The sequence below is a fragment of the Giraffa tippelskirchi genome, chromosome 10 (genome assembly GCF_054371585.1).
Source record: "Giraffa tippelskirchi isolate mGirTip1 chromosome 10, T2T-mGirTip1v1.2.pri, whole genome shotgun sequence".
Lineage (NCBI taxonomy): Eukaryota > Metazoa > Chordata > Mammalia > Artiodactyla > Giraffidae > Giraffa > Giraffa tippelskirchi.
The window spans coordinates 79,131,584-79,158,226 of NC_137284.1; the positions used below are offsets into that span (position 1 = coordinate 79,131,584).

The window sequence follows — 26,643 nt, forward strand, 5'->3', positions numbered from 1 at the left end:
AAAATGAGCAAGGTATGTGACAACTTGAATTGTGAAATTTCCAGCAAAACTGATGAATCAGGGCTAGCATTATATTAAAGACCTTTAACTAAGACGTTTGAAGTATATCTTTAGTTTTTTGTTCTTGTTTGTTTCCTCAATGACTTTTGAATATCATTTTGTACTTGTTTAGCACTTACTGTGTATTGTATGTCAACACTATCAGCTACCCGAGGTTACAAAACTGTACTTTCATAGTGGCTATCCTTCACTTGAGTGCTAACTAAATGTCAAGAATGTTCACAGAGATTATGTTAGTTAATTCTCACAGGAGATGTAATTTTATTACTCTCAGTATTCAAATGAGGAAACAGGCTTTCCAAAGAGTTCTGTTTTCAAAGACTTTACCATCTAGGGTGATGAGAATAATAGAAGATAGACTATAAAGTGCTAAATGCTTCAATAAAGAGTGCAGAAAAAGGGTTGCCTTTGGAGTTGGGAATGAGGAAGGCCTTCCAGGGAACAGGATGCTTGTTCTGAATTTGAAAGTTAAGGAGGAGTTTGCATGATGAAGAGTGGAGAATATTGCAGCATATGCAAAGACATTGAAATCTGAAATGATGTGTGCATTAGTGAGAATTTTTCTAGAAGCCTTTGATTTATTCATCATATACCACACTTTCTGTATTTTCGTATTTAAAGATCTGACTTGGGCAATGACATCATTTGATTGAGCTGTTATCAAGGTCTAGAGTGTGTCTGGGCTTGTTTGGATTGGCATGAGGGGTTAGAACTTTATGTCCTAGACTTGGGTCTTAACTTTGCAGGTATCCTGGGGGCAGGTTCTATACTGAATAGCAGAGTGGCTAGGAAAACAAATTCTTTGCCAGACGGCCTAGGTTTAAATCTCAGCTTTGCCACTGGATATGTGTTACCAAACATTTTTATGCCCTAGTATCTTCATTTGGCAAATGAGAACAATAATGATAGAACCTACTTCATCATAGGATTGTTATAAGGATAAAAGGAGTTAATAGATAAAAAGCTCAGAATAATGCCTGTTACATAGGAAGCTCTATATAAGTACTAAGTACCATTAATTGTGTTACTTGAGACTGGTATTTAAACAGAAACATGCTGCTTTTGTTCGTTTAGAATGAACTTTGTTCCTTTCTAATGATTCCGAGTCTTCCAGCTCCTTTTTTTTTTCTTTTGGTAGGTTTTAAGATGCCTGAGATACTAACTTTTGAATCAGAAAGTTTTTGGCTGAGAATTGGTGTAGAATATTTATCCTAGGCACTGGTAGAGGCCAGTGAGACATCCCTACACCATAGCAAAAAAAAAAAAATTCTCTGGGTTACGTCTCTCAGAATTATTATCTTAACTCCTGTGTTTCTGTCTGCCCAGTCAGATATAGCTAGTGGGTTCAGAGTCAGAAAGAGATAGAACTTGGAAAGAATCTCTGAAGTGCTAGTTGTTAAGCCAGGAACTTTTTAATAAGACACCCAGGGTGACCTATTTGAGGCACTCCTGTCTGCTCTACAACTTCCCCTGGGTAAAATGTGGCTGGGGTTTCCGTAACTTGGAAGAACTTTGTAATGATCAAGGAACTACAGCTATTGCTCTTTGTCCTTGATAGATTGGAAAAAGGCAAGGCTTTATTACAGAACTCTTGAGCATTCTTTAGAACCCTCAGCTAAGTAGAACTGGCTCAGGACTTGACTTGGAGCTCTTCAAAGACATGTTTCAACTTTCCTGAATGTATCAGTTCTAACAGTTTTGGGGGTGAATTCTTAGGGTTTTCTATATATATAATATCATGTCACCTACAAATAGAGACAATTTTACTTCTTCCTTTCTGATTTGGATGCCTTTTATGTCTTTTTGTTCACTAATTGCTCTGGCTAGAACTTCTAATACTATGTTTAATGAAAGTGTCACGAGTGGGCATCGTTTTGTTACTGATCTCAGAGGAAGAACTTTGTTTCTTACCGTTGAGTATGATGCTAGCTGTGGGCTTGTCATATATGACCTTTCTTATATTGAGAAACATTCTCTCTGTGCCCAGTTTGTTGACAGTTTTTATTATGAATGGATGTTGAATTTTGTTCAGTGCTTTTCATGGATCTGTCGAGATGATCATACAGTTTTTAACTTTCATTTTCTGTGGTGTATCATATTCATCTCCTTTGACTGTTGTTGAAGTAGTGTGCCTCTGGCCACATCTTGCCTGTTCTACATATCTATATATAATTTTATATATTTAGATGAAACCTTTCACATATATGGATGCCAGGTGCACATAATTATAATAATACTTGGCAAGGTTAAAGAGGCAGCCAGAGAAGGCGTGATCCTCAGAAAGTTGTGGAGCTGGTTCGTAGGACACAGTTCCTTTAGGAGCAAAACAGATGGATAACACAAAGGAATTTACTCAATATGTATCATTAAAATAAATTCACCTTGGGAGGCTGAGAGTAGTTGATAAAGTCATGCTCTCATGTTCTGTTTCCAAACTTAAGTCAGTTTTTCAACCCGGAAACCACTGATTGAAGAAATGAACTGAACAAGACACCAGTCCTGTCCCCAGGAGAAGGACACTGCAACACATGTTAAATACACGTGGTAATGATTCCCCTTGCCTTTCCCCAGAGGGACTTACCTCAAGGTACTTGAGTAATTGCACTGGGGATAAAGATAAGAATGCCCAAATATTTGTTGGACATGGCGTCTGAATTGACATTGATACCTGGGATCCAAAGTACCTCGTATAATGGGGGGATGTGCCAACCAGCTAATAAATGGATTCCTGGCTAAGGTTTGGCTTGCAGCAGGTCAGAAATGTCATTTGTTTAGCCTCTGAATATTTAATTAGAGAATACTCAATACTTCATAAAATCCCTCACATTTTGTCCCTGACCTATAGAATATAAGAACTGTTATAATGGGAAAGACAAGAAAAAGAGGAGACAATAGAAGAAAATTAAAAAAAAAACCCAAGTAAGGAGGAATTTCCAAAACTGTCTCTATCACTCAGGCAAATAATAAATCAAAAATATCTTACCATGGGGTAGTGGTGGAGGGGGTGGTGGTGATGGAGGAAATGTTATGTACCTAAAAGCTAATTGATTCTCATCATCTGGGTTGAGAAAGACAACCAAAGACTACAACTGCACTAAGTCACAGGCTCAGCTGCAGTTGAAGTGCCAAATGTGGTATCCTTTCCATTGTTAATGAACATAGTCTCGAGTCCATGGTAGACAGACATTGGTTGGGTAGATGCATAATTTCCATCCCTGTTAGGAAAGTAAAAGATCAGAAACAGTGTGTATTCACAGGGAAAAGATTACAGTATACTTTTGTGATTTTACCTCATAGCTGTTTAAACTTTCTTGTCCTTTGTCATCCTGTAATTTGAAGAGGATGCCACAGAGAATGTCACTTTAATACATTATATCAATGATAATGTATTTATTAGACCCTATGAGCAAGAAGCTGCTAGCACACTGGACACTTTGATGAGACACACATGCTCTCTAAAGAGTAGGAGAGATATCCTAGGAGAGATACCCTAAGATTAAGGGGCCTTCTCGCATCAGTAACATTTTTAGAGTTCCATTGGTCAGAGGGTTTCCAGGATGTGGCTTCCAAAGTAAAGGACAAATGATTGCACCCTGAACTTCCCAAACATGAAGAAGGAAGCATAATGTCTAGTACGCCTCTTCGGATCTTGGAGGCAGTATATTCCCACTGGAATATATTTGGGTACTTCCACACAGTGGCATGAAACAGTGCCAGCTGTGAGCAGAAAAGGGCTCTGCAGTCATATATCCTGGCAGGTTCAAAGGTGCTGGAGACTTCAATTGAAGGAAGGCTGGAGTTTGTGGCAAGCACCAATAGGAAATCACAACTGAGGCCTTGGGTTTTAGAGTAAGGCCATGCCATCTTCAGTGGAGAATTACATATTGTATGAAAAATGAAAATAGTTCATTTTATGAGATGACGTATGAGAGATGAAGTACTTGATCATGGGGCAAAATCTTCATATGGTTACAACTGGCAGTCTTGAGTTGGGATTCTTTCAGACCCATCAAGTCATAACTTGGAGCAGGTGTGCAATAATCCATGGTAAGATGGGACTGGTCCATCCAGAGTTGAGCAAGATAAGGACCTGAGGGCTTATCGGAATTGCATGAGCAGGCAGCAAGGACCCCATGCCATCCATTACTTCTGTATCTCTCTGAGATCATGCCTACAGGTGTATGGGCCATCCCTTAACGACCAGTTGTAAAAAGGAGGAAAAACCCAGACTTGGTTCATGGACTAGCTGCTTCTGTGGGTGCAAGCTGAAAATAGTTGGCATTTAAAGTCAAATGGGAAACATTTAAAATCAAACAGGGAAAATCTTTCCAATGGGCAGAGATTCAAGTGGTGACCTAGTCTACCCCTGTGTGTGGAAAGAGAAGTGACATGAGTTTAGAATATATGTGGACTCTCGGGCAGTGAAAAATGATTTGACTGGCTGTTAAGGGGTTTGTGGAGACAAAGATTGGAAGATCAAGTGAAAGGGGTAGAGGCATGTGGCATATGGGAGTGGGCATGAAGTGTAAGCATCTTCATATCACACGTTAATATCACCCCAGTGCTGGCACAGTGGGTTTATGAGTAGCAGGGCTATGGGGGCAAGGGTGAAAGCCATGGCTGGGCTCAATAATATGGACTCCTATTCATTTAAGTTGATGTAGTGTTTCTGCTTTTGCCTGAAGTGCAACTTGTCTAACAGTGAGCTCCTTCTACAGCACCTTGAAGAGACCAAGCTGGGACTTGATGACAACTTGATTACACTAGACACAGTAGCAGACGTGTTCCAGGTGTAAGTTTGTCTTTCTTGCTCATACAATCACATTTTGAGGATTTGATTTATTGACATGGCATCTTACATACTTTCATGTTATAGTAGGGGACTGACTTTATAGCTGAGGTATGGTAGTGAGCCCATAGTCAGGTTGTCTGTGGTCTTAATTCATACCCAATCACCCAGAAGCTTCCTCAATGATAAGAATATTGAAATGGTCTGTTACAGACATACGTGCTCAGTTTCTTCAGTCGTGTCCGACTCTTTTGCGACCCTATGGACTGTAGCCCACCAGCCTCCTCTGTCTATGGGATTCTCTAGGCAAGGACATCGGAGTGGATTGCCATTTCTTCCTCCAGGGGATTCTCCCAACCCAGGGACTGAACCCACGTCTCCTACATTGGCAGGCAGATTCTTTACTGCTGAACCACCCAGGAAGCCTGTTAAAGGGACAGCTGTAGCATTAGCTTAGCAGTATGGAGGTGGTATTTTTGATGATGGGATATCATCTAGGATATAGTATATACTTTGAGTTCAAAAGATTTATATGGTGCTATGTCTCTGATGAAAGAATACATGGGTGTGGGAACCAATAGGCAGAAGCAGGAGTGGCCCTGCTTACCAGTGCTCCTCTTGTGTCCCTCTTGGAATTTGTGCTTCCCATCTGAGTAATTCCTGTTGAATTATAAGCTGCAGTTATCACTTAGCCCCTTTGGGTTCCTTATATCAAGAGACCAGCAGACAAGGAGGCACCATCCTGGTAGGAGTAATTGAACCTGATGCCTCTTTAATAAAGAATTGCACCCCCAGTTGGTGGGAGTACAGGCAATAGACACTGTCAGCTCCTTCAGGAATTCTCAGCTGCAGAGCCTCCTTGCCCAGTCATGTCCCTTCTTGGAGTGGTCATTGAACATTTACTGATTTACCAGTCAGCTTCACCTAGGAACCCTGAAGATTCCTGTGGGGTCAGTTACGTCCAGAGGCACTCCTTAGAAAACCTCTTGTATGCTAAACTCAGAGTTTACTTCCTGTGGGAACCCAACCTGTGATGAGTTGCCTTTAAGGCTCTCAGCTTTTATACCGTTTAAATGTACTAATACAGAGAAGAGTATGGGATTACTATTAGGGGCAACTAATTTGGTCTCTGGGGAGCCTCAAAGAGTTATTGAAAAAAAAAAACTATTTAGCCCTTCAAAGTAAAAGATGTTTGTTAACAATGAGAACAAACTGTTTTTGAAATGAGTATGATATGAGAGCATTTTGAAAATGGGTATTTGTCCATTCCTGGAGCAGCCGTGAAGAGATACCCCACATCCAAGGTAAGAGAAAACCAAGTAAGACGGTAGGCACTGAGAGAGGGCATCAGAGGGCAGACAGACTGAAACCACAATCACAGACAACTAGCCAATCTGATCACATGGACCACTTTGTCTAACTCAATGAAACTACGCCATGCTGTGTGGGGCCACCCAAGAGAGATGGATCATGGTGGAGAGGTCTGACAGAATGTGGTCCACTGGAGAAGGGAGGGCAAACCACTTCAGTATTCTTGCCTTGAGAACCACATGAACAGTATGAAAAGGCAAAAAGATAGGACACTGAAAGATGAACTCCCTAGGTTGGTAGGTGCCCAATATGCTACTTGAGATCAGTGGAGAAATAACTCAGAAAGAATGAAGGGATGGACCCAAAGCAAAAACAACACCCAGTTGTGGATGGGACTGGTGATAGAAGCAAAGTCCGATGCTGTAAAGAGCAATATTGCATAGGAACCTGGAATGTTAGGTCCATGAATCAAGGCAAATTGGAAGTGGTCAAACAGGAGATGGCAAGAGTGAACGTCAACATTCTAGGAATCAGCGAACTAAGATGGACTGGAATGGGTGAATTTAACTCGGATGACCATTATATCTACTGCTGTGGGCAGGAATCCCGTAGAAGAAATGGAGTAGCCATCAGAGTCAACAAAAGAGTCTGAAATGCAATACTTGGATGCAATCTTAAAAACAACAGAATGATCTCTGTTCATTTCCAAGGCAAACCATTCAATATCACGATAATCCAAGTCTATGCCCTGACGAGAAACGCTGAAGAAGGTGAAGTTGAACAGTTCTATGAAGACCTACAAGACCTTCTAGAACAAACACCCAAAAAAGATGTCCTTTTCATTTTAGGGGACTGGAATGCAAAAGTAGGAAGTCAAGAAACACCTGGCATAACAGGCAAATTTGGCCTTGGAGTACAGAATGAAGCAGGGCAAAGGCTAGTAGAGTTTTGCCAAGAGAACACACTGGTCATAGCAAACACCCTCTTCCAACAACACAAGAGAAGACTCTACACATGGACATCACTAGATGGTCGACACCAAAATCAGACTGATTATATTCTTTGCAGCCAAAGATGGAGAAGCTCTAGCAAGGCTACTAGAAGGAAAAAAAGAGAGGTTATAAATTACCCATATCTGTAATGAAGAAGTGATAAACCCCATAGACTCTACAAACATTAAAAATCCTAAGATAAGGTATGAATAACTTCATACCTGTAAATTAAAAAATTTAATGGGCAAATTCTTTGAAAAATACCATTGTAAAAACTAACACAAAAGGGAAGAAAATTTCTAAATATTCTGATGTCTACTAAAGAAATTGACTCTCTGGTTTAAACTCTTCCCCTTGCAGCCCATTTTTAAGTTGACTTATCTTTTTCTTATAGATTTGTAAGAATTCTTTTCATTTTACAGATGAGAGTCTTTTGTCAGTTACGTATAATGCAGATCCTTTTGTCCACTCTGTGATTTGTCTTTTTACTTTCTTAAATAGTTGCAGCTCACCCCCTGAAATAGGAGGGAAGGTGGAGTGTATGGATATTAATTCCATTAGGTTGGTCAGTTTGGTGCTGAGATGAGTCTCCTGTCTTCTAGTTGTGTCTGTTTTTTGTTTCCTCATATAGTAAAGTAGGGACAGTATTGTAACTGACAAAATTCTCAGGAGGAGTAAATATCTTAATGTGTCTAATACAGAGGCAAGCATTTATTAATTACATTCTTGAGGAGTGTTGACTACTTTTATTAATTTTTTTTTCAAAAACCTTTCGTGACAAACAGGCTAATATTTGTGTTTCCCAAACAATAACAGCAACCTACAGTGGTTCACCACTACCTAACTGATGCAGCCTAAAATCCTATTCCTACTTTTCAGCTTTTCCCTGTTGATGATTCCAACAAGCTTTAAATATTCTGTTGCTTTTGTTGAAAGAAAAGAAACCGTTACAAATCAGCACCATTTATTATGACAGTATAACTGAATTTCACAAACATCCAAAGACTGGAAACTAGGTGCAGCCCAGTTTTGTATGGCTTGAAATGAATAAATCAGAAAGCAAGGCTTTCCCCCACATTCTCATCTAACAATAGCACACTTTCTCTGGAGAGCAACTTTCCCTGCTTCTGTGTTAGAATGTAGCTTTTTGATTCAAGCCACTACTGCTAGTCTCTGTCTTTCAGATGAAATTGTAAGAAACTTGAGACTGAGGGCTGTTGTGTGCCTCTTCCCTTCCCCTGCTCCAATCAGCTACAAGTAATTGTAGGTTCCCCAGGCTCAGTCAGCAGAAGCAGTTGACTGAGCACAAGGGCAAGCTAAGGGATTTTGAGGTTGGTGGGCAAACTGACTGGCGTGCTAACCACGCCCATGTCGTTCCTCTATTTCCAAACAGTACTGCAGTTTCTAGCATGCCAGGTTTTACCACTGTCTGGATTAACTTGATTTTAATCCTTCCTGTCCAACAGTTTGAGGAAATCACTAGAACTGTAGACATTTCTGTAAGTGTAGGCATTTCAATGGTTTTTTTCTGTACTGGTAGTTAACCATCATATATATTGGTTAGTGTCACTTTATTCTTAGCTACTATTACAGTGGTTTGATTTTTTATATAGTCAATCTTCATAGATTTTCTGGAGAGGTGTGAAAGGGTTGAGTGAAGTGAACCTAATGGGATTATAAAATTCTCACTAGCAAGTATTCTTTCATTCTAAACAAAAAGTTCAGAATAAATGCTTTGGCTTATTAAAAAAACTTTACTGACTAGTCCCAACTACTGAATGCTGTTACTCCTTTTCAAAAGTAAGATTATTCATATTTTGTTAGAATTGTGTGTTTCTGTGATTTTATTCTAGGATATGCTTCTGGGATATTTTTTGTTGTGTGTTTGCTTTTTCTGGTTTAAATTTCTGGTAATATTTTTTAGAATGCTCTGGAGGCACCAAATTCAGTGACTCATGATTTGGATAAATGATAAATAATGAAATTTGGTTCACTATTTGTTGTGTAAACTTCTTTCTGGAAAGACTAACAAGTGGTGTGAGGATTATTTTTATTAATGAGAGTGGACTCTTTCCTCTTGTTTTATAAGGGGAATCATTTCAATTAGCATGTTGATTTGGGCACTGAAGTAAAGAGAGAAGTCTTGTGAGTTCCTTATATTATTCACAAGATGTCTCTAACCCAAGTAACTCAATTTTGATGGTTCTGTCCCTTCAGAAGCTAGAAAGTTAATTGGACATGCTCTACCCTACACCTTTAGAGAAACAAAGTATATACTATATATAATTCAAATTTACCTCATCTTATCTACTTAAATATCTTTTAGTCTTTATCAAATACACATTTTGAGTGAGTTATTCTTTGCATGTTAAAATGCTTATATTTTTGATGACATAAGTGAACACAATATTTTTTAATTTCTAATTTTTTCTTTACATTTGATTCTTTCTTCTTCCTTTTAGGGTAGAGCCTGGATCAGAGTAGCACTCATGGAAAAACATTTGTCTGAATACATCTCTATAGCTCTGAGAGACTTCAAAACAACCAGGTTTAAAAGTCCTTTTAATTTTCAAATATATATTAAGAGAGTCACCTGAAGACTTAGAAGTAAGAATAGAATAAGACTCACTTGTTTTTCAAGTCCTCGCCTATTTTATTTCCCCTTTTTATACTTCTCAGATAAATCCACTGTCTTCTCAGGAAAATACAGTTTTTCAACTAAACATACTTCCACCTTGGTTTATCTTTTCAGCCCTCTCATTATGCCTGGAATATCTTTTTTCTGAAAAATTTTGATTCTTACTTTTTCAGCACTTGAAGTTTCATTCTCACCACAGACTTTTCCTATTGCATTCTTCCTCTTTCCACACCACAACATTTATTTCATTTACTTCTTTAATTCTTATATAATTAATGATTGCTCAGTTGTGTTTTGGGGGCAGTCTATACCAATGTTCTCCTTAGGTTGTATAGATTTATGAGATGGTACATTGTGTGAAACAGGACTTTATTAACTTTTTATGATGATACTTCCTGGAGAAGGGAAAGGCTACTCACTCCAGTATTCTGGCCTGGAGAATTCCATGGACTGTAAAGTCCATGGGGTCACAAAGAGTCAGACATGACTGACCGACTTTCACTTTATGATGATAGAGAAAATGTTCATATAAGGACAACAGTCATGCCCACTCAGCCCTGCTCTGCTAATCTATATTTAAGGCTTTTGTTAAAGCAGCCACTTTTTTTCCATTTCAAAAGTATTTATAAATGAAAATATTAAATAATTTCAGTATCCTACATATGTATTGTTCAGTATAGTAGCCACTAACCACATGCCACTGAGTAAATTAAAATAGAAATTAAATTACTGATTCAATTCTTCAGTTGCTTTATCACACTTTAGGTGTTCATTGGCCCTTTGTGGTTAATGGCTACCAAATTGCACAGTACGGATGCAGAACAGTGCTTCATGGCAGAAGGTTCTAGCAGACAGCACTGACTTGGATGCTTTTCTTTTATTATTTATTTATTTATTTTTTAAATTAGTTTATTTATCTATTTTTTAACTTTACAATATTGTATTTGTTTTGCCATACACTGACATGAATCCACCAGGGATGTACATGATTTCCCCTTCCAGAACCCCCCTCCCACCTCCCTCCCCATCCCATCCCTCTGGGTCATCCCAGCGCACGAGCCCCGAGCACCCTGTATCATGCATTGAACCTGGACTGGCGATTTGTTTCACATATGATAATTTACATGCTTCAATGCCATTCTCCCATATCCCCCCACCCTCGCCCTCTCCCATAGAGTCCATAATACTGTTCTTTTTATCTGTGTCTCTTTTGATGTCTCACATACAGGGTTATCTTTACTGATTAACTAAATACCATATATATGTGTTAGTATACTGTATTGGTGTTTTTCTTTCTGGCTTACTTCACTCTGTATAATAGGCTCCAGTTTCATCCACCTTGACTTTGACAATTTTAAATTACCATACATATTTCTACCTTGTTAATCATATTTCTGAAGGAAGAGTGACTGTAAGCCAGTTCTGATGGAGAAAATTAGGCATATATATACAGAAATCATATATCTAAAATCTTAATTTCCATGTCCTGATGGCATGTTTGACATTTTGGACTTTGAGAAAATCTGGGTCTTTAATGTGACACATTGTTTTAGCTGATTAGCTGGTACAGATGACAGTATCTTTGCATAGGTGTTGCCAACATCCGTTGGATCATCGAAAAAGCAAGAGAGTTCCAGAAAAACATCTATTTCTGCTTTATTGACTATGCCAAAGCCTTTGACTGTGTGGATTACAACAAACTGTGGAAAATTCTTTAAGAGATGGGAATACCAGACCACCTTACCTGACTCTTGAGAAATCTGTATGCAGGTCGCGAAGCAACAGTTAGAACTGGACATGGAACAACAGACTGGTTCCAAATCAGAAAGGAGTATGTCAAGACTGTACATTGTCACCCTGCTTATTTAACTTATATGCAGAGTACTTCATGAAAAATGCTGGGCTAGATGAAGCACAAGCTGGAATCAAGATTGCTGGGAGAAATATCAATAACCTCAGATATGCAGATGACACCACACTTAAGGAAGAAAGTGAAGAAGAACTAAACAGCTTTTTGATGAAAGTGAAAGAGGAGAGTGAAAAAGTTGGCTTAGAACTCAACATTCAGAAAACTAACATCATGGCATCTGGTCCCATCACTTCATGGCAAATAGATGGGAAAACAGTGGAAACAGTGGCTGACTATTTTTGGGGGCTCCAAAATCACTGCAGATGGTGACTGCAGCCATGAAATGAAAAGACTTGCTCCCTGGAAGAAAAGCTATGACCAACCTAGATAGCATTTTAAAAAACAGAGACATTGCTTTGCCAACAAAGGTCTGTCTAGTCAAGACTATGGTTTTTCCAGTAGTCATGTATGGATGTGAGAGTTGGACTATAAAGAAAGCTGAGCACCGAAGAATTGATGCTTTTGAACTGTGGTGTTGGAGAAGACTCTTGGGAGTCCCTTGGACTGCAAGGAGATGTAACCTGTCAATCCTAAAAGAAATCAGTCCCGGTTGTTCATTGGAAGGACTGATGTTGAAGCTGAAACGCCAATCCTTTGGTCACCTGATGTGAAGAACTGACTCATTTGAAAATTCTGGGAAAGACTGAATGCGGGAGAAGAAGGGGACAACAGAGGATGAGATGGTTGGATGGCATCACCGACTCAATGGACATGAGTTTGAGTAAACTCTGGGAGTTGGTAATGGACAGGGAGGCCTGGCGTGCTGCGGTCCATGGTGTCACAAAGAGTCAGACATGACTAAGCAACTGAACTGAACTGAACTGATGTTCTTAGGTAATAAAATAATAAATGTTTTACTTGGAAGATACGACAAAAAAATTATCACGACTTTAAATTTGACCAGGTTATAAAGACTTTTAATGCCTAGAACTATTTGCATAAAGTAAATATGACATGTGCGTATTGGATCATTTTCAAGCAATATGGTACTCTTGGGATATTTCTAAAGATGGACAGTGAGATGATAAACTCTTAGACACTTGAAATAAACTTTACACAATGAAACATTTGTTTCTTTTATCATCACTAGTAAATACATTTAATTATGAAAGATACTAAATTTTCAAGATACTGAGGCTTTAAAAAAAAAATCAGAACCCCATAGATCAAACCTAGAAATCCTATGAAATCAAAACTAAGTTTATACCATAATTATCTGCTATACAATAACAAGATAGTCTTTTCTAAATAGAAATTAAAGCATTAATAATCTAAGTTGTTAGTCTTGTTTCTTAGTTTATACAGTTGGGTGGGGTAGAAGTAGTACTTGAATAGCCTATTTTTAGAATGAGTAGTTTAAATTTTTTAAGGGAAATGCTTTTTGCCTTGTGTTTAGGTATTAGCTGTTCTTTTCGGGAGAAAAGGAAGTGATTCAGCTCTAAAAAGTTCATGAAGTAAAAATATTCTTGTAACAATATGTAAACATGTATTATTCACATAGAAATGTGGCTTAGTGTAGTTTATACACACACAGAAATATATCATGTTTCTATATACACATCACGCAGAATTTAGATGTGACTATAATGGCTCTGCAATTATCCAAAAATGATGTAAGGAGTTATTTCAAAATTCCTGTCCTAAAAGTTAACTTTAAAATGCAGCTGCAAAAAGACAGTCTTTTTTAAAACTACTTACTCTACCTTTTTTTTAAACCAAAATCAAACCAGAGAAAATTCTTAATTATAAATATATTTGATTGTGAACCCCTAGTGAAAATGTGTATTTGGAAGGTTAGGTTTGTAAAATTACAGTGCACTTTTGGAAAGAATAATTATACCTTACCTTTTGTATGAGTGCTGCCTGACATAGGTACTTGTAGAACAATCAGAAATGATCTCTAATTCTTTAGGAATCTCAAGAGTGTCTGAATCAAGTGATTTCTTCTTGTTCGACTCTTCACAGATAAAGAGTAATGAGGTCCTTTAAAATGGTGATAACAAGTGTTTACTCAGTACATAAGGAGAAGCTACATGTGCTGAGGCAGGCAAGCTTGAAAGTACTAATTAGTGATAATCTAAGGATAAGATTATCCAAGGAGCAGCGGCTGCATGGGCACAGGAGGGCTGAGAGGAGCTACTCCACATTCAAGGTAAGGAGGGGTGGCCGTGAGGAGATACCCCTTGTCCAAGGTAAGGAGCAGTGGCTGCACTTTGCTGGAGCAGCCGTGAAGAGATACCCCATGTCCAAGGTAAGAGAAACCCAAGTAAGACGGTAGGTGTTGCGAGAGGGCATCAGAGGGCAGACGCACTATAATCACAGAAAACACAAACTATAATCACAGAAAACACATCTGATCACACGGACCACAGCCTTGTCTATCTCAGTGAAACTAAGCCATGCCATGTGGGGCCACCCAAGAGGATGGGTCATGGTGGAGAGGTCTGACAGAATGTGGTCCACTGGAGAAGGGAATGGCAAACCAGTATTCTTGCCTTGAGAACCCCATGAACAGTATGAAAAGGCAAAAAGATAGGACACTGAAAGATGAACTCCCTAGGTCGGTAGGTGCCCAATATGCTACTGGAGATCAGTGGAGAAATAACTCCAGAAAGAATGATGGGATGGAGCCAAAGCAAAAACAATACCCAGCTGTGGATGTGACTGGTGATAGAAGCAAAGTCCGATGCTGTAAAGAGCAATATTGCATAGGAACCTGGAATGTTAGGTCCATGAATCAAGGCAAATTGGAAGTGGTCAAACAGGAGATGGCAAGAGTGAACGTCGACATTCTAGGAATCAGCGAACTAAGATGGACTGGAATGGGTGAATTTAACTCGGATGACCATTATATCTACTGCTGTGGGCAGGAATCCCTTAGAAGAAATGGAGTAGCCATCAGAGTCAACAAAAGAGTCTGAAATGCAACACTTGGATGCAATCTCAAAAACGACAGAATGATCTCTGTTCGTTTCCAAGGCAAACCATTCAATATCACGGTAATGCAAGTCTATGTCCCAACCAGTAACGCTGAAGAAGCTGAAGTTGAACGGTTCTATGAAGACCTATAAGACCTTTTAGAACTAACACCCAAAAAAGATGTCCTTTTCATTACAGGGGACTGGAATGCAAAAGTAGGAAGTCAGGAAACACCTGGCATAACAGGCAAATTTGGCCTTGGAGTACAGAAAGAAGCAGGGCAAAGTCTAGTAGAGTTTTGCCAAGAGAACGCACTGGTCATAGCAAACATCCTCGTCCAACAACTCAAGAGAAGAGTCTACACATGGACATCACCAGATGGTTAACACCGAAACCAGACTGATTATATTCTTTGCAGCCAAAGATGGAGAAGCTCTATACAGTCAGCAAAAATAAGACCGGGAGCAGACTGTGGCTCAGATCGTGAACTCCTTATTGCCAATTCAGACTTAAATTGAAGAAAGTAGGGAAAACCACTAGACCATTCAGGTATGACCTAAATCAAATCTCTTATGATTATATAGTGGAAGTGAGAAATAGATTTAAGGGACTAGATCCAATAGAGTGCCTGATGAACTATGGACAGAGAATCAGAACATTGTACAGGAGACAGGGATCAAGACCATCCCCATGGAAAAGAAATGCAAAAAAGCAAAATGGCTGTCTCAGAAGACCTTACAAATAGCTGTGAAAAGAAGAGAAGCGAAAAGCAAAGGAGAAAAGGAAAGATATTCCCATCTGAATGCAAAGTTCCAAAGAATAGCAAGGAGAGATAAGAAAGCATTCCTCAGCAATCAATGCAAAGAAATAGAAGAAAACAACAGAATGGGAAAGACTAGGGATCTCTTCAAGAAAATTAGAGATACCAAGGGAACATTTTATGCAAAGATGGGCTCAATAAAGGACAGAAATGGTATGGACCTAAGAGAAGCAGAAGATGTTAAGAAGAGGTGTCAAGAATACACAGAAGAACTGTACAAAAAAGATCTTCACGAACCAGATAATCACGATGGTGTGATCACTCACCTAGAGCCAGACATCCTGGAATGTGAAGTCAAGTGGGCATTAGGAAGCATCACTATGAACAAAGCTAGTGGAGGTGATGGAATTCCAGTTGAGCTATTTCAAATCCTAAAAGATGATGCTGTGAAAGTGCTGCACTCAATATGCCAGCAAATCTGGAAAACTCAGTAGTGGCCACAGGACTGGAAAAGGTCAGTTTTCATCCCAATCCCAAAGAAAGGCAATGCCAGAGTGCTCAGACTACTGCACAATCGCAATCATCTCACATGCTAGCAAAGTAATGCTCAAAATTCTCCAAGCCAGGCTTCAGCAATACATGAACCGTGAACTTCTAGATTTCAAGCTGGTTTTAGAAAAGGCAGAGGAACCAGAGATAAAATTGCCAACATCCGCTGGATCATCGAAAAAGCAAGAGAGTTCCAGAAATACATCTATTTCTACTTTATTGACTATGCCAAAGCTTTTGACTGTGTGGATCACAATAAACCGTGGAAAAGTCTGAAAGAGATGGGAATACCAGACCACCTGACCTGCCTCTTGAGAAACCTGTATGCAGGTCAGGAAGCAGCAGTTAGAACTGGACATGGAACAACAGACTGGTTCCAAATAGGAAAAGGAGTCCGTCAAGGCTGTATATTGTCACCCTGCTTATTTAACTTATATGCAGAGTACATCATGAGAAACGCTGGGCTGGAAGAAGCACAAGCTGGAATAAAGATTGCCGGGAGAAATATCAATAACCTCAGATATGCAGATGACACCACCCTTATGGCAGAAATCGAAGAAGAACTAAAGAGCCTCTTGATGAAAGTGAAAGAGGAGAGTGAAAAAGTTGGCTTAGAGCTCAACATTCAGAAAACTAAGATCATGGCATCTAGTCCCATCCCTTCATGGCAAATAGATGGGGAAACAGTGGAAACAGTGTCAGACTTTATTTTTGGGGGCTCCAAAATCACTGCAGATGGTGACTGCAGCCATGAAATTAAAGACAGTTATTCCTTGGAAGGAAGGTTATGGCCAACCTAGACAGCATATTTAAAAGCAGAGACATTACTTAGCCAACAATGGTCCGTCTAGTCAAGGCTATGGTTTTTCCAGTGGTCATGTATAGATGTGAGAGTTGGACAGTGAAGAAAGCTGAGCACTGAAGAATTGATGCTTTTGAACTATGGTGTTGGAGAAGACTCTTGAGAGTCCCTTGGACTGCAAGAAGATCCAACCAGTCCATCCTAAAGGAGATCAGTCCTGGGTGTTCCTTGGAAGAACTGATGTTGAAGCTGAAACTCCAATACTTTGGCCACCTCATGTGAAGAGTTGACTCATTGGAAAAGACCCTAATGCTGGGAAGGATTGGGGGCAGGAGGAGAAGGGGACGACAGAGGATCAGATGGTTGGAATTGCATCACCAACTCGATGTACATGGGTTTGGGTAGACTCCAGGATTTGGTGATGGACAGGGAGGCCTGGTGTGCTGCAATTCATGGGGTCGCAAAGAGTCAGACATGACTGAGCGACTGAACTGAACTGAAGGATAAAATTGGGAGGAGGAACTGTGGGGAGCAGAACTATAGTAGGTCTTCTGAAATGCATGACGATGGCTCCAAAGTATTAGAGAAATTCATGTGATCTTTTTGCTACGGTGGAGGATATCTTGGTGAGCAATTGAAAAAACCCTTGAAGAGTTTCATAGTTTAGGAATTGGGGTGTTATTGGGAAATAGCCAGTGATGGGAAGTTGACAGAAGCAAGAAGAGAATCAAAGATGAAAGAAAAAAAGAAGAGGGGAAGTCCTGGTGATAGAGAAGTAAGGTAGAAACTGAATAATTTGCTCAAAGTTTTCGTTTCTCCCCACCCACAGCCTCAAAATAATTAGAAAAGTTAAGCTAAAGAACACAAATGTGACGTTTAAAACAAGATCGAAAATATTCTGGTAAGAATGTGAAGTAATAACTGTGGAAAATATAGAGATAAAATTACTTTATCAAGTCCTGTTTATTACTTTGCAATTGCACCACAATGCTTCATTTATAACGAAAGTGATGTTCAAGAGTAATATTAATCTTTTCATTATTATAGTAGGAGTAAGAGAAGGCGTGAAGTATAAAAACTTCAAAAATTACTCAGCTGTCACAAAGCAGAAAAAAAAAAAAGAGTTGGCTAAACACTTTTTTTAACTATAGAAAGGTAGATAAGGTAGTGATCAGTTACCAAATCTTTCAAGAACTAAGAAAGACGTTAGGAATTTTAATCTGTTTAAAAGTTTTACATTATGAAGATAAAAAAAAACATTATTAAAAGGTGTTTGTGGACTGCTGCCACAGCTTTTTGTTTTGTCTATAAATATTTTGGCTTATTAAATACCCAAAAGCTCTCTTTTAATAAATTTTGTTTCAAAGATGTGTTCATTTTAAATTTGCTCTCAAGAAATAATTTCACGTATTCCTGGAAAGAAGAAACAGCTTCAGAGAATATTTGGTATTAGTCTATAGTAAAGACAAGACTACAATAAGAATCTTCCTGGTCATTCATACAGACTTGTGACCTGAGAATAAAAACAATTCTAACTCCCATTTTAAAACTTAGAGAGAACTAGATATTTCCATTAACTTACTAGTACAAGGCCTCCTTTCATTAGAAAATTGAACTTGCCGTTAATTAAAGCTGTCATTCCTGTTGCCAAACACACCTTACCCACATTCTCTTTGTTGTTTTTTTGTTGCAATGGAGTGTCTCTCCTGTCAGTCTTTCTTCTAGGTCCTGTCCCCCATTCACCTTTTCCTTTAGTTATCATCACCTCTCTCCCTCCTTGTACTCCATCTCTTGCCATTTCTGAATCATTCCCACCCATGCGGAAGCGTGTACTGGTATCCCGTATCTTAAAAGGAGAAACTTTCTCCCTAGAACCTGTATTTCCCTCTCATATGGCTCATTTCCATGTTCTGCTTCATCACCAAACTTCTCACAAATCCTTATACACACTGTTGTCATCTCCTTACCTCAGAGTCACTCTTCATTCTTGTCTAGCCTCTGCCTCTACCACTCCACCAAAGATGATTTTTAAAAGAATACCAATAATCCACAAGCTACCCAAATGTAATGAACATTTCTCTGTCCCCATTGTACTCCATAGTCCAGCTAGAAGAGTTGAAAACTTCTTCTTTCTTGAAAAACCTCTTGGTTTTTTGCTTACATAACACTCCCTGGCTTTTCTGTCTCTCTCTGTACTTGCTCTTTCTCAGGCTTCTTTTACTGTTCACAGCTTCTTCGTGCTAGTATTCTCTGTGCTCAGTCTTCTGTTGTCTGCTGTTCTTTCTCTCCTCACAACTGCACCTGTCTCTGGAGTTTTTTTTAATTTAATTTATTCATTTTATTTTTAATCTTTAATTTTATTGCTTCACAATATTGTGTGGATTTGAATCAGCCATAGGTATACATAATGTCCCCTCTCTCCTGAACCTCCCTTACACCTCCCACCCCATCCCACCCCTCTAGGTTGTCATAGAGCCCCAGTTTGAGTTCCCTGAGTCATTCAGCAAATTCCTACTATCTGTTTTACATATGGTAGTGTATATGTTTCCGTACTGCTCTGTCCATTCATCCCAGCCCCTCTTTCCCCTGAGCCCACGTCCGTAAGTCTGTTCTCTATGTCTGCATCTCCATTGCTGCCCTGAAAATAGGTTCGTCAGTACCATCCTTCTAGATTCCATATATATATGTGTGTTAATATACGATATTTGTTTTCTCTTTCTGACTTACTTCACTCTGTTTAATAGGCTCTAGGTTCATCTACCTCATTAGAACTGACTCAGATGTGTTCCTTTTTATGACTGAGTAATATTCCTTTGTATATATGTACCACAGCTTCTTTATCTGTTCATCTGTTGATGGACGTCTAGGTTGCTTGCATGTACTAACTTTTATAAATAGTGCTGCAGTGAACATTGGGGTACACGTGTCTTTTCCAGTTATTGTTTCCTCAGGGTTTATGTCCAGTAGTGGGATTGTTGGGTCATATGGTAGTTTTATTCCTAGTTTTTTAAAGGAATCTTCATACTTCTTCCATAGTGGCTGTATCAATTTACATTCCCACCAACAATGGAAGAGGGTTTTTCCCTTTTCTCCACCTCCTCTCCAGCATTTGTTGTTTGTAGATTTTTTTTTTTTTTTTTGATGGTGGCCATTCTGACCAGTGTGAGGTGATATCTCATTGTATCTCTGGAGTTTTAAATACCACCTGGGTGGTCATGACACCACATTTAAATCACTAACTAGTTCCGATTTCTTGATTCTTCTCCCCTCTAACCCTGTTCACCCCATTCTTTGAAAGTCGTTTCATTGCCTTACCTAAATGGCCGATGAAGTCAAAATCTAAATTCATATTTGATTCCTTTTTCTCCTTCATTCATTACAGCCATTCCACCAGCAAGTCTTTTTGATCTTATTTCCAGAATCTATTTCGAATCTACCCGTTTACCTTTATCATTATGGCTGCAGCAGTAATGTGTACCTCTCTCATCTCTTGCCTACATCCTCCCCTGTTAGCCTCCCAACTGAGATTCCAGTTTGCCCCCTGCCAGCAGCCACCCAGCTTCCAGCCAGTCTTCTTAAAAAGTATTGTAAAAGGGACCTGTCAATTCCTACTTTAAACATTGAAATGCTTTCTCATTACTTTAGCCAGCAGGCTCTGCAAACACATTTCCTGGAGTCAGATCCTGGTTTCACCAGTTTCTAGCTATGGAATCTTGGGTAAATTTCTTCCTCCTTCTGTGGCATAATAATTGTTGGTGAAGTTAAGCAAGATAATTCGTGTAAAGCACTTATAACTATACCTGGTGCTCAGTACATGTTCACAATTATTATTAATGTTATATGGCCTCCAAAGCCCTGTTTTCAGACTTCTTTGGGCCTAAAGACCCAGAATAAACACTTACTCGAGAATAGCTTTCCTAATGCCCTTCTTCAAAGTTGGATTCATCTTTACTTTTTCTCCACCTCAACAACCTAGTTCCTTATTTTATACTGCTTGCCATCTCTGATTGTCTCTTTCTTCTGTTTATTGCCTGTCCTCTCCCCTAGACTATAAGTTTCATAAAGAGGGGTCATGTTTACCTTCTTTATCATTTTATCTCTAGTACATAACACAGTTCTTGCTACATGATGTATTTGTGATAAAATAAAGAATCTCACATTCTTAGCAAGACTGTTTGGAGATTGATTTTTTTGGCTATCTTTTCATTCAGATTCACATTGTCTTTAAATAGAATAGAACATTTCTTTGTAATGCTGTAATTTGTATGTCATGAGGGAGAACCATATCTCCCCCCACTTAAAGCTTCTTAAATAAAGACTAAACTGGGGAAGAGAACAAGATATTGATAATGGAATTTCTTTGGCTTTTAAAATAAGCTTTCTCATATTTGAGTATTGTACTTTTAGTGTGTAGAGTAACTTACGACTCTCAAATTTTGAAGCATGATATTGTTCAGTATCAACATCATCTATTCTGGTGGTTCACTTCCCATCCAAAGGATATTTGTTACTGAAGTACCTAAAAGGTTTTAAAATAGTCCTTCAGAATAAGCACTAAATATGGCATTGTAGACGTATTTCAATTGGAATTAAATTATACGTGTTGAGAAAAAGATTATTATTCTTATTTGAGTGTTATTTTAAGTACCTTTCTAGTGTCTAATATTTTTCTAGTCAACATACAAATCATTGGAAAGAGTACACCTGATAGAAAGTGGGGACTTTTCTTCCAGATCACAGTAGTATCAAATAGTTGCTGACAATTTTCCTTTGTTTCTAAAATACAAAACTTCTTTAAAGATACAGTCTAACACATAACTCTTTAAATAGAAGTTTTAAATTTATTTTTCATCTTGCTACTTTCAATATTTATAATCCATTTTTGCAAGCCAGTATGCTGTTTTGGTGTAGATTCTTCTCATAAAAATATTTTCCTTAGGACAAAAAGTATTTTCAACAGAAGGGAATTTTTTTAGTGTACACCTTACTATTATTAGTCATCTTAGCCTTTACTCTTGGCTCATTGGTTACATAATCTTGGTTATATATGCAAGCTTTATTAATGTTCCAGTTTTTCTGTGAGGTAAAATGAAGAGATTGAAAGTTTACAGTCTTTAGAAGTCTTTGAAAATATTGATAACAAGAATCAGATTTTTAGTCAGAATTATTGATATATTGGCTTAAGGGAATAAAACAATTTTTTGTAATAGCTTCTGCCTCTTTAATACACATGAATGACTTGTATCTTTGATTAAATGATAGTATATAAAATGTTAAGTGACATAAAAATAACATATTATAAATGAAACCTAAATGTTGATAGGTTTCTTTAGGTGCATTTACTTAATTTATTTTCTTAATCAGATCTAATAATGAAAAGTTCAACATACAATGGACAGTTCTCTTAACTAGCCTTTCCTCTTCCATTTGTCCTCCCCTCCCCTCTGTTACAGTAAAGGCATATTAAATCAGGACTTTGCAATATTATATTTCAGATATGGTTTTAAGTGGAATTAACTGATTTCACATTTAGTGTAAAAACTTATATGACAGTGAAAGTCACTCAGTCGTGTCTGACTCTTTGCAACCCCATGGACTGTAGTCCATGGAATTCTCCAGGTCAGAATACTGGAATGGGTAGCCTTTCCCTTCTCCACAGGATCTTCCCACCGCAGGGACTGAACCCAGGTCTTCTGCATTGCAGGCGGATTCTTTACCAGCTGAACCACAAGGGAAGCCCAAGAATACTAGAGTGGGTAGCTTATCCCTTCTCCAGCAGATTTTCCTGACCCGGGAATCAAACCGGGTTCTCCTGCATTGGAGGTGGATTCTTTACCAACTGAGCTATCAGGGAAGCCCCTATGTTAGCTTAAAAAATCAATAGTAAAACAAAGGCCAGAAAAACTCAGTAAAACAAAATAATATATAAAACATAGGGTATATAAATTATCTTTAAGCTTGCTTAAAAAATTTCTAAAACCATTTAGTTTTTGTTTTAGGTATTTTCCATTAGTTCCTAGTATAACATTAACATTAGAAAGCAAGCAAAAATAGTTTTGATCTGACTCTTAGAATGTACTTTTAAACACGATGAGCTCAAGGTGGCAAATAAAAATAGACCTATTTTCATATAGGGAAGTACTGGGCATTATGGGTGATTGCTGATGTCAAACGCCAGAATAAATGCATGTGTCCCCTAGAAAGTGGTGGTCTAGAACCATTGGAATCATAGTTCTTCAAGGAGTTGATCAAATATACTGTCAACAGCCAATTTAGCCATTGAGGCAGTGACAAAATCTCAGATGTTTAGTTTTGTCTAAATATCTTTACCATTTTGTGGAACACCTCAGTTGAATATGTAGGAATTTCTTCCATTTATTTTACTGATCTTTGTTAGGCTGAAACTTTTAGTTTTTCTCCTTTTATCTAAATGGTAACTATTTATTTACATTTTCAAGAAATGTAAATTTACATATTTCCAAGAAAGAGCATCTAATCTAAGCTAGTCTTCCCACCATGTTTGTTTGTAGCCTTACATCTGTCAGAGGGTAAATAGTTGTATTTTCCTTTGTACTTTTTATTCATGTAAAATTTCTTACAGGCTGTAACAGAGGTTAAATTCTCTTTAAATATTTTTATTTTACAGGAAGTAGAGAAGATGTAGAACTTAAGTAAAAATTAGTTTTCTTCCTTGATAAGTGTATCAACATAATCTTGGGCAAACTGTTTAAACCTGTCTCTCTTCTTGATAATGAAATTGAAATGAATGACAATTGCTTCTGCATTTATTTCATCAGCTTTGCAAGTATCAAATAATATGATTATAAAAGTATTTGATAAACTGTGGACTATTCAAAATTGATGATAGTAATATAAGAATATAAACTTTATATGCAGTCTTTATAAGCTCTGCTGCTGCTGATGCTAAGTTGCTTCAGTTGTGTCTGATTCTGTGCGACCCCATAGATGGCAGCCCCCCAGGCTCCTCCGTCCATGGGATTTTCCAGGCAAGAGTACTGGAGTGGGTTGCCATTGCCTTCTCCGCTTTATAAGCTCAAGAATATGGAAAAGAGCAAGACAAATTTCATTTATTAAGATGCTTTCCTTTTAGTTAGTGGGGTTATAGAGTGATGTTCCTTGCCATTGTGTAACATAAAGAGTTATAACAATTTTATTATCCCTGTTACTGAACATAAACAAGTTTTTGATACTACTTGAAAAATAAATTCAATAATCTTAGATTCTTTTGTGGAAAAATACCTTAAGCCCATATTAAATGATATTTTTTCAAAAGATTTATTTTAAATATTTTAAAATAAAACTTTAATATTATAAAAATTAACATTAACTAAAACAGAAGGCTTTACAAGAATTAACAAAGATAGATTCATATTCACATTTTGTCAGAGATACAGCGAACACTTTCTTTTTTGCATGCGGCCACCTAAGTAGCCCATCTGCTCTATTAGTATTGTAATATTAAAGGTTAGCATAAATTACTATTAATCACATCTTACTAGTTCTTAGTTTGGTTAATAACCCTTGGAATTACAGAAAAACAATGTATGTTTGTGTTTGTTCTGTGTATATTAATAGAACAAAGATCTACATAGTTTTGAAAGGAGACCAGTTTAAATGACTGTGTTTACCACCTTTCAGTTTACAAATATATTGCTTCAGTCTTGGAAAAATGCTAGACACTGTAGGCCTACTAAAGGAGTCACTTTGAAGATTCTTTTTAAGAGAGATGTAAACACTTAGAATGATTTTTTCCTTGTTACAATGGCAGCTTTTTTATTCTGCTAAGTATCTGCATGATCTAAGTGATCCAAGTATGTTCTTGTTTTGACAAATTAAATAAATTTTAGTTCTTTCTACTCTAGCTTTGGCTCTAAGTGATTCCTGTAGCTGAAGCTTCAGTCTGTTTTTAATACATATTCACCCATTTCATTTTTTAGGAGAATTTATGAAGATGTAGCAATTGGCTTGGATGAGGAAGCAAATATGCTTGCTGGCATGTTCCTTGGACTCAATGCTATTGATTTCAGGTACTTCATCTAACTGTATGTATTCTGATTTAAAATTATTCTACCTCATAATAGTTTCTGCTTATGACTCTTTTCTTTCAGTTTTCTAAGTAAAGCATGCAGTTGGATATTGATTTGATTTGAGTTGTTCCCTTTATAATGAGATCAGTTTTATAAACAGGTTTGCCCTAAAAAAAAGAGGCTGTCTTAAACTTAAGGAATTAACTGACAAAACTTATTTGCTCTCTGGCTTGGGAAAAAGAAGGCTTGGACCACATCCCCCCCGACCGGAAAAATCATACATTCCGGTAGCACTGAAAGAAGGTTTTAGATCTTATCTCTTAGTATTTTTGAACTACTGTTTTAAAATGAAAAAGAAATATACTAATGTTGATTCATAGCCAGAAAGATTTTCATTTTCTCCTGTGGTGAGATAAAGAGGATCTTGACAGGCTGTCTTAGATAACTTATGTTTCTTGTTTTGTTTCTGGAGTATTAAAAATTTTGTTAATATCTGCTTTTATTATCAACAAGGTGAGTTGATTCCAGACTAAGATTACAAGTACTAAAGATGGACATTCTAAGTTCTTTGTAGGTTGTTGGGAGCATCCTTTTGCATTTCATTTATTGATCTAAGATTTTACATTGTACTAAAAGTTTTGTCTATAATAAGAATTCAAACCTGAGAATTAAGGATTATATTTTCATTGAAATACATCACTTAAAAATCCACTGTTAACAAATAAGCATAAAACTTAAAAATCTGCTTTTAGGTCTTGAACTAAAAAATAATGCTCTCGAAAAAGAGACTGTCTTAAACTTAAGAAATTAACTGAGGAAGGGTTAATTCAGTCAATTCCTTAAGTTCCTCAGTTTCACTCAAGTTACTTTTTTCTACGGTCACTTCTTTTTCAAAATACTTTTCTCTTTGTAAGTATAACTTCCCTCTATTTGAAATTTGATAAAGTGGGATTGGGTTAATTAACTTAGTTGTTTGGGATGAACGTGGTGAATGCAGCATGAAAGCTGTCTTCATGATTCCTGTAAGAGTGTTAACTTTTTACCGTATGCTGCTGGCTCTATCTAAATCCTTTACAATTTATTTTTTGGTTGGAAACAAAACTGGGATAATAATATAAACTCCTGGTTTGTTGTAGCCCATTGATATTGTGTAGAAAGCAAATGTCTTAATGATACATTAGTAATGTTTTTGTAAGTGAAGGAAAGCCCATATAAAATGTGGCCACTTTGATTCTCTCCTTATTCAAGTCTGGAAAAATACATCCTGCACCCTTGATATTAATATATTAGAGTAAGTATTTTAGTAGGAAAACTTCCCAGAGAAACCAAAAGGTAGTAGTTCATATTGAAGTTTTTTCTAATCAGTCAGACCTTTTTAGGAAATAGTCAGTGTAACCTGAGAATTTGTATGTAAATGAGAACAACAACTCTTCATTTGAAAATTCTCTAGTGACCTCTGGAGTCTAATAAAGACCAAGATAAAATGAATATGTAAATATTGTACAGATTTCTCAGTAAACTTTATTTTTCAGGGTGTATGTATGTAATAGTGTTATTAATTTTTGTAAGCCCTTGATATTGAAGGTAGAATTATCTTTATTGAGATGATTATAACAAGTCACATTTAAATTACAAATAAAAAATTCATCTGCAGTTTGATGAAATAAATGTCTCTTAACAGGAGACTGTTTATAGCACTGTGATTTAAATTTTTATGTATTAATATATTTATTATCTGTTGTCTTAGCTTCTGCCTAAAGGGAGAAAGATTGGATGACAACCTTCCTGCTGTAATAGACTATATACCATATTTGAGGTTTACGCGAAGGTATTTGATATTTTGAAATCTTAATTTATAGTTGAGTG

The 26,643-nt window shown here is 37.5% G+C and overlaps 1 protein-coding gene across 7 annotated transcripts in view; it reads left to right on the plus strand.

The window, feature by feature from the left end:
- Window positions 1-26,643, plus strand: part of LOC145524379 (RUN domain-containing protein 3B-like) — a 51,832-nt gene that overhangs the window by 7,393 nt on the left and 17,796 nt on the right. Inside the window, exons 2-7 of one of the 7 annotated variants that reach the window (XM_081536469.1) lie at window positions 2,502-2,604; window positions 4,779-4,852; window positions 9,615-9,759; window positions 13,665-13,851; window positions 24,688-24,777; window positions 26,525-26,605. In XM_081536469.1, coding sequence (XP_081392595.1) covers window positions 13,811-13,851; window positions 24,688-24,777; window positions 26,525-26,605 — 212 coding nt within the window. In that variant the 5' untranslated portion in view covers window positions 2,502-2,604; window positions 4,779-4,852; window positions 9,615-9,759; window positions 13,665-13,810. Of the gene's footprint in view, window positions 1-2,501; window positions 2,605-2,925; window positions 4,853-9,614; window positions 9,760-11,380; window positions 12,534-13,664; window positions 13,852-24,687; window positions 24,778-26,524; window positions 26,606-26,643 lie in introns of those variants that run through there. The other 6 variants (XM_081536466.1, XM_081536470.1, XM_081536467.1 and 3 more) reach the window with 6 other exon arrangements.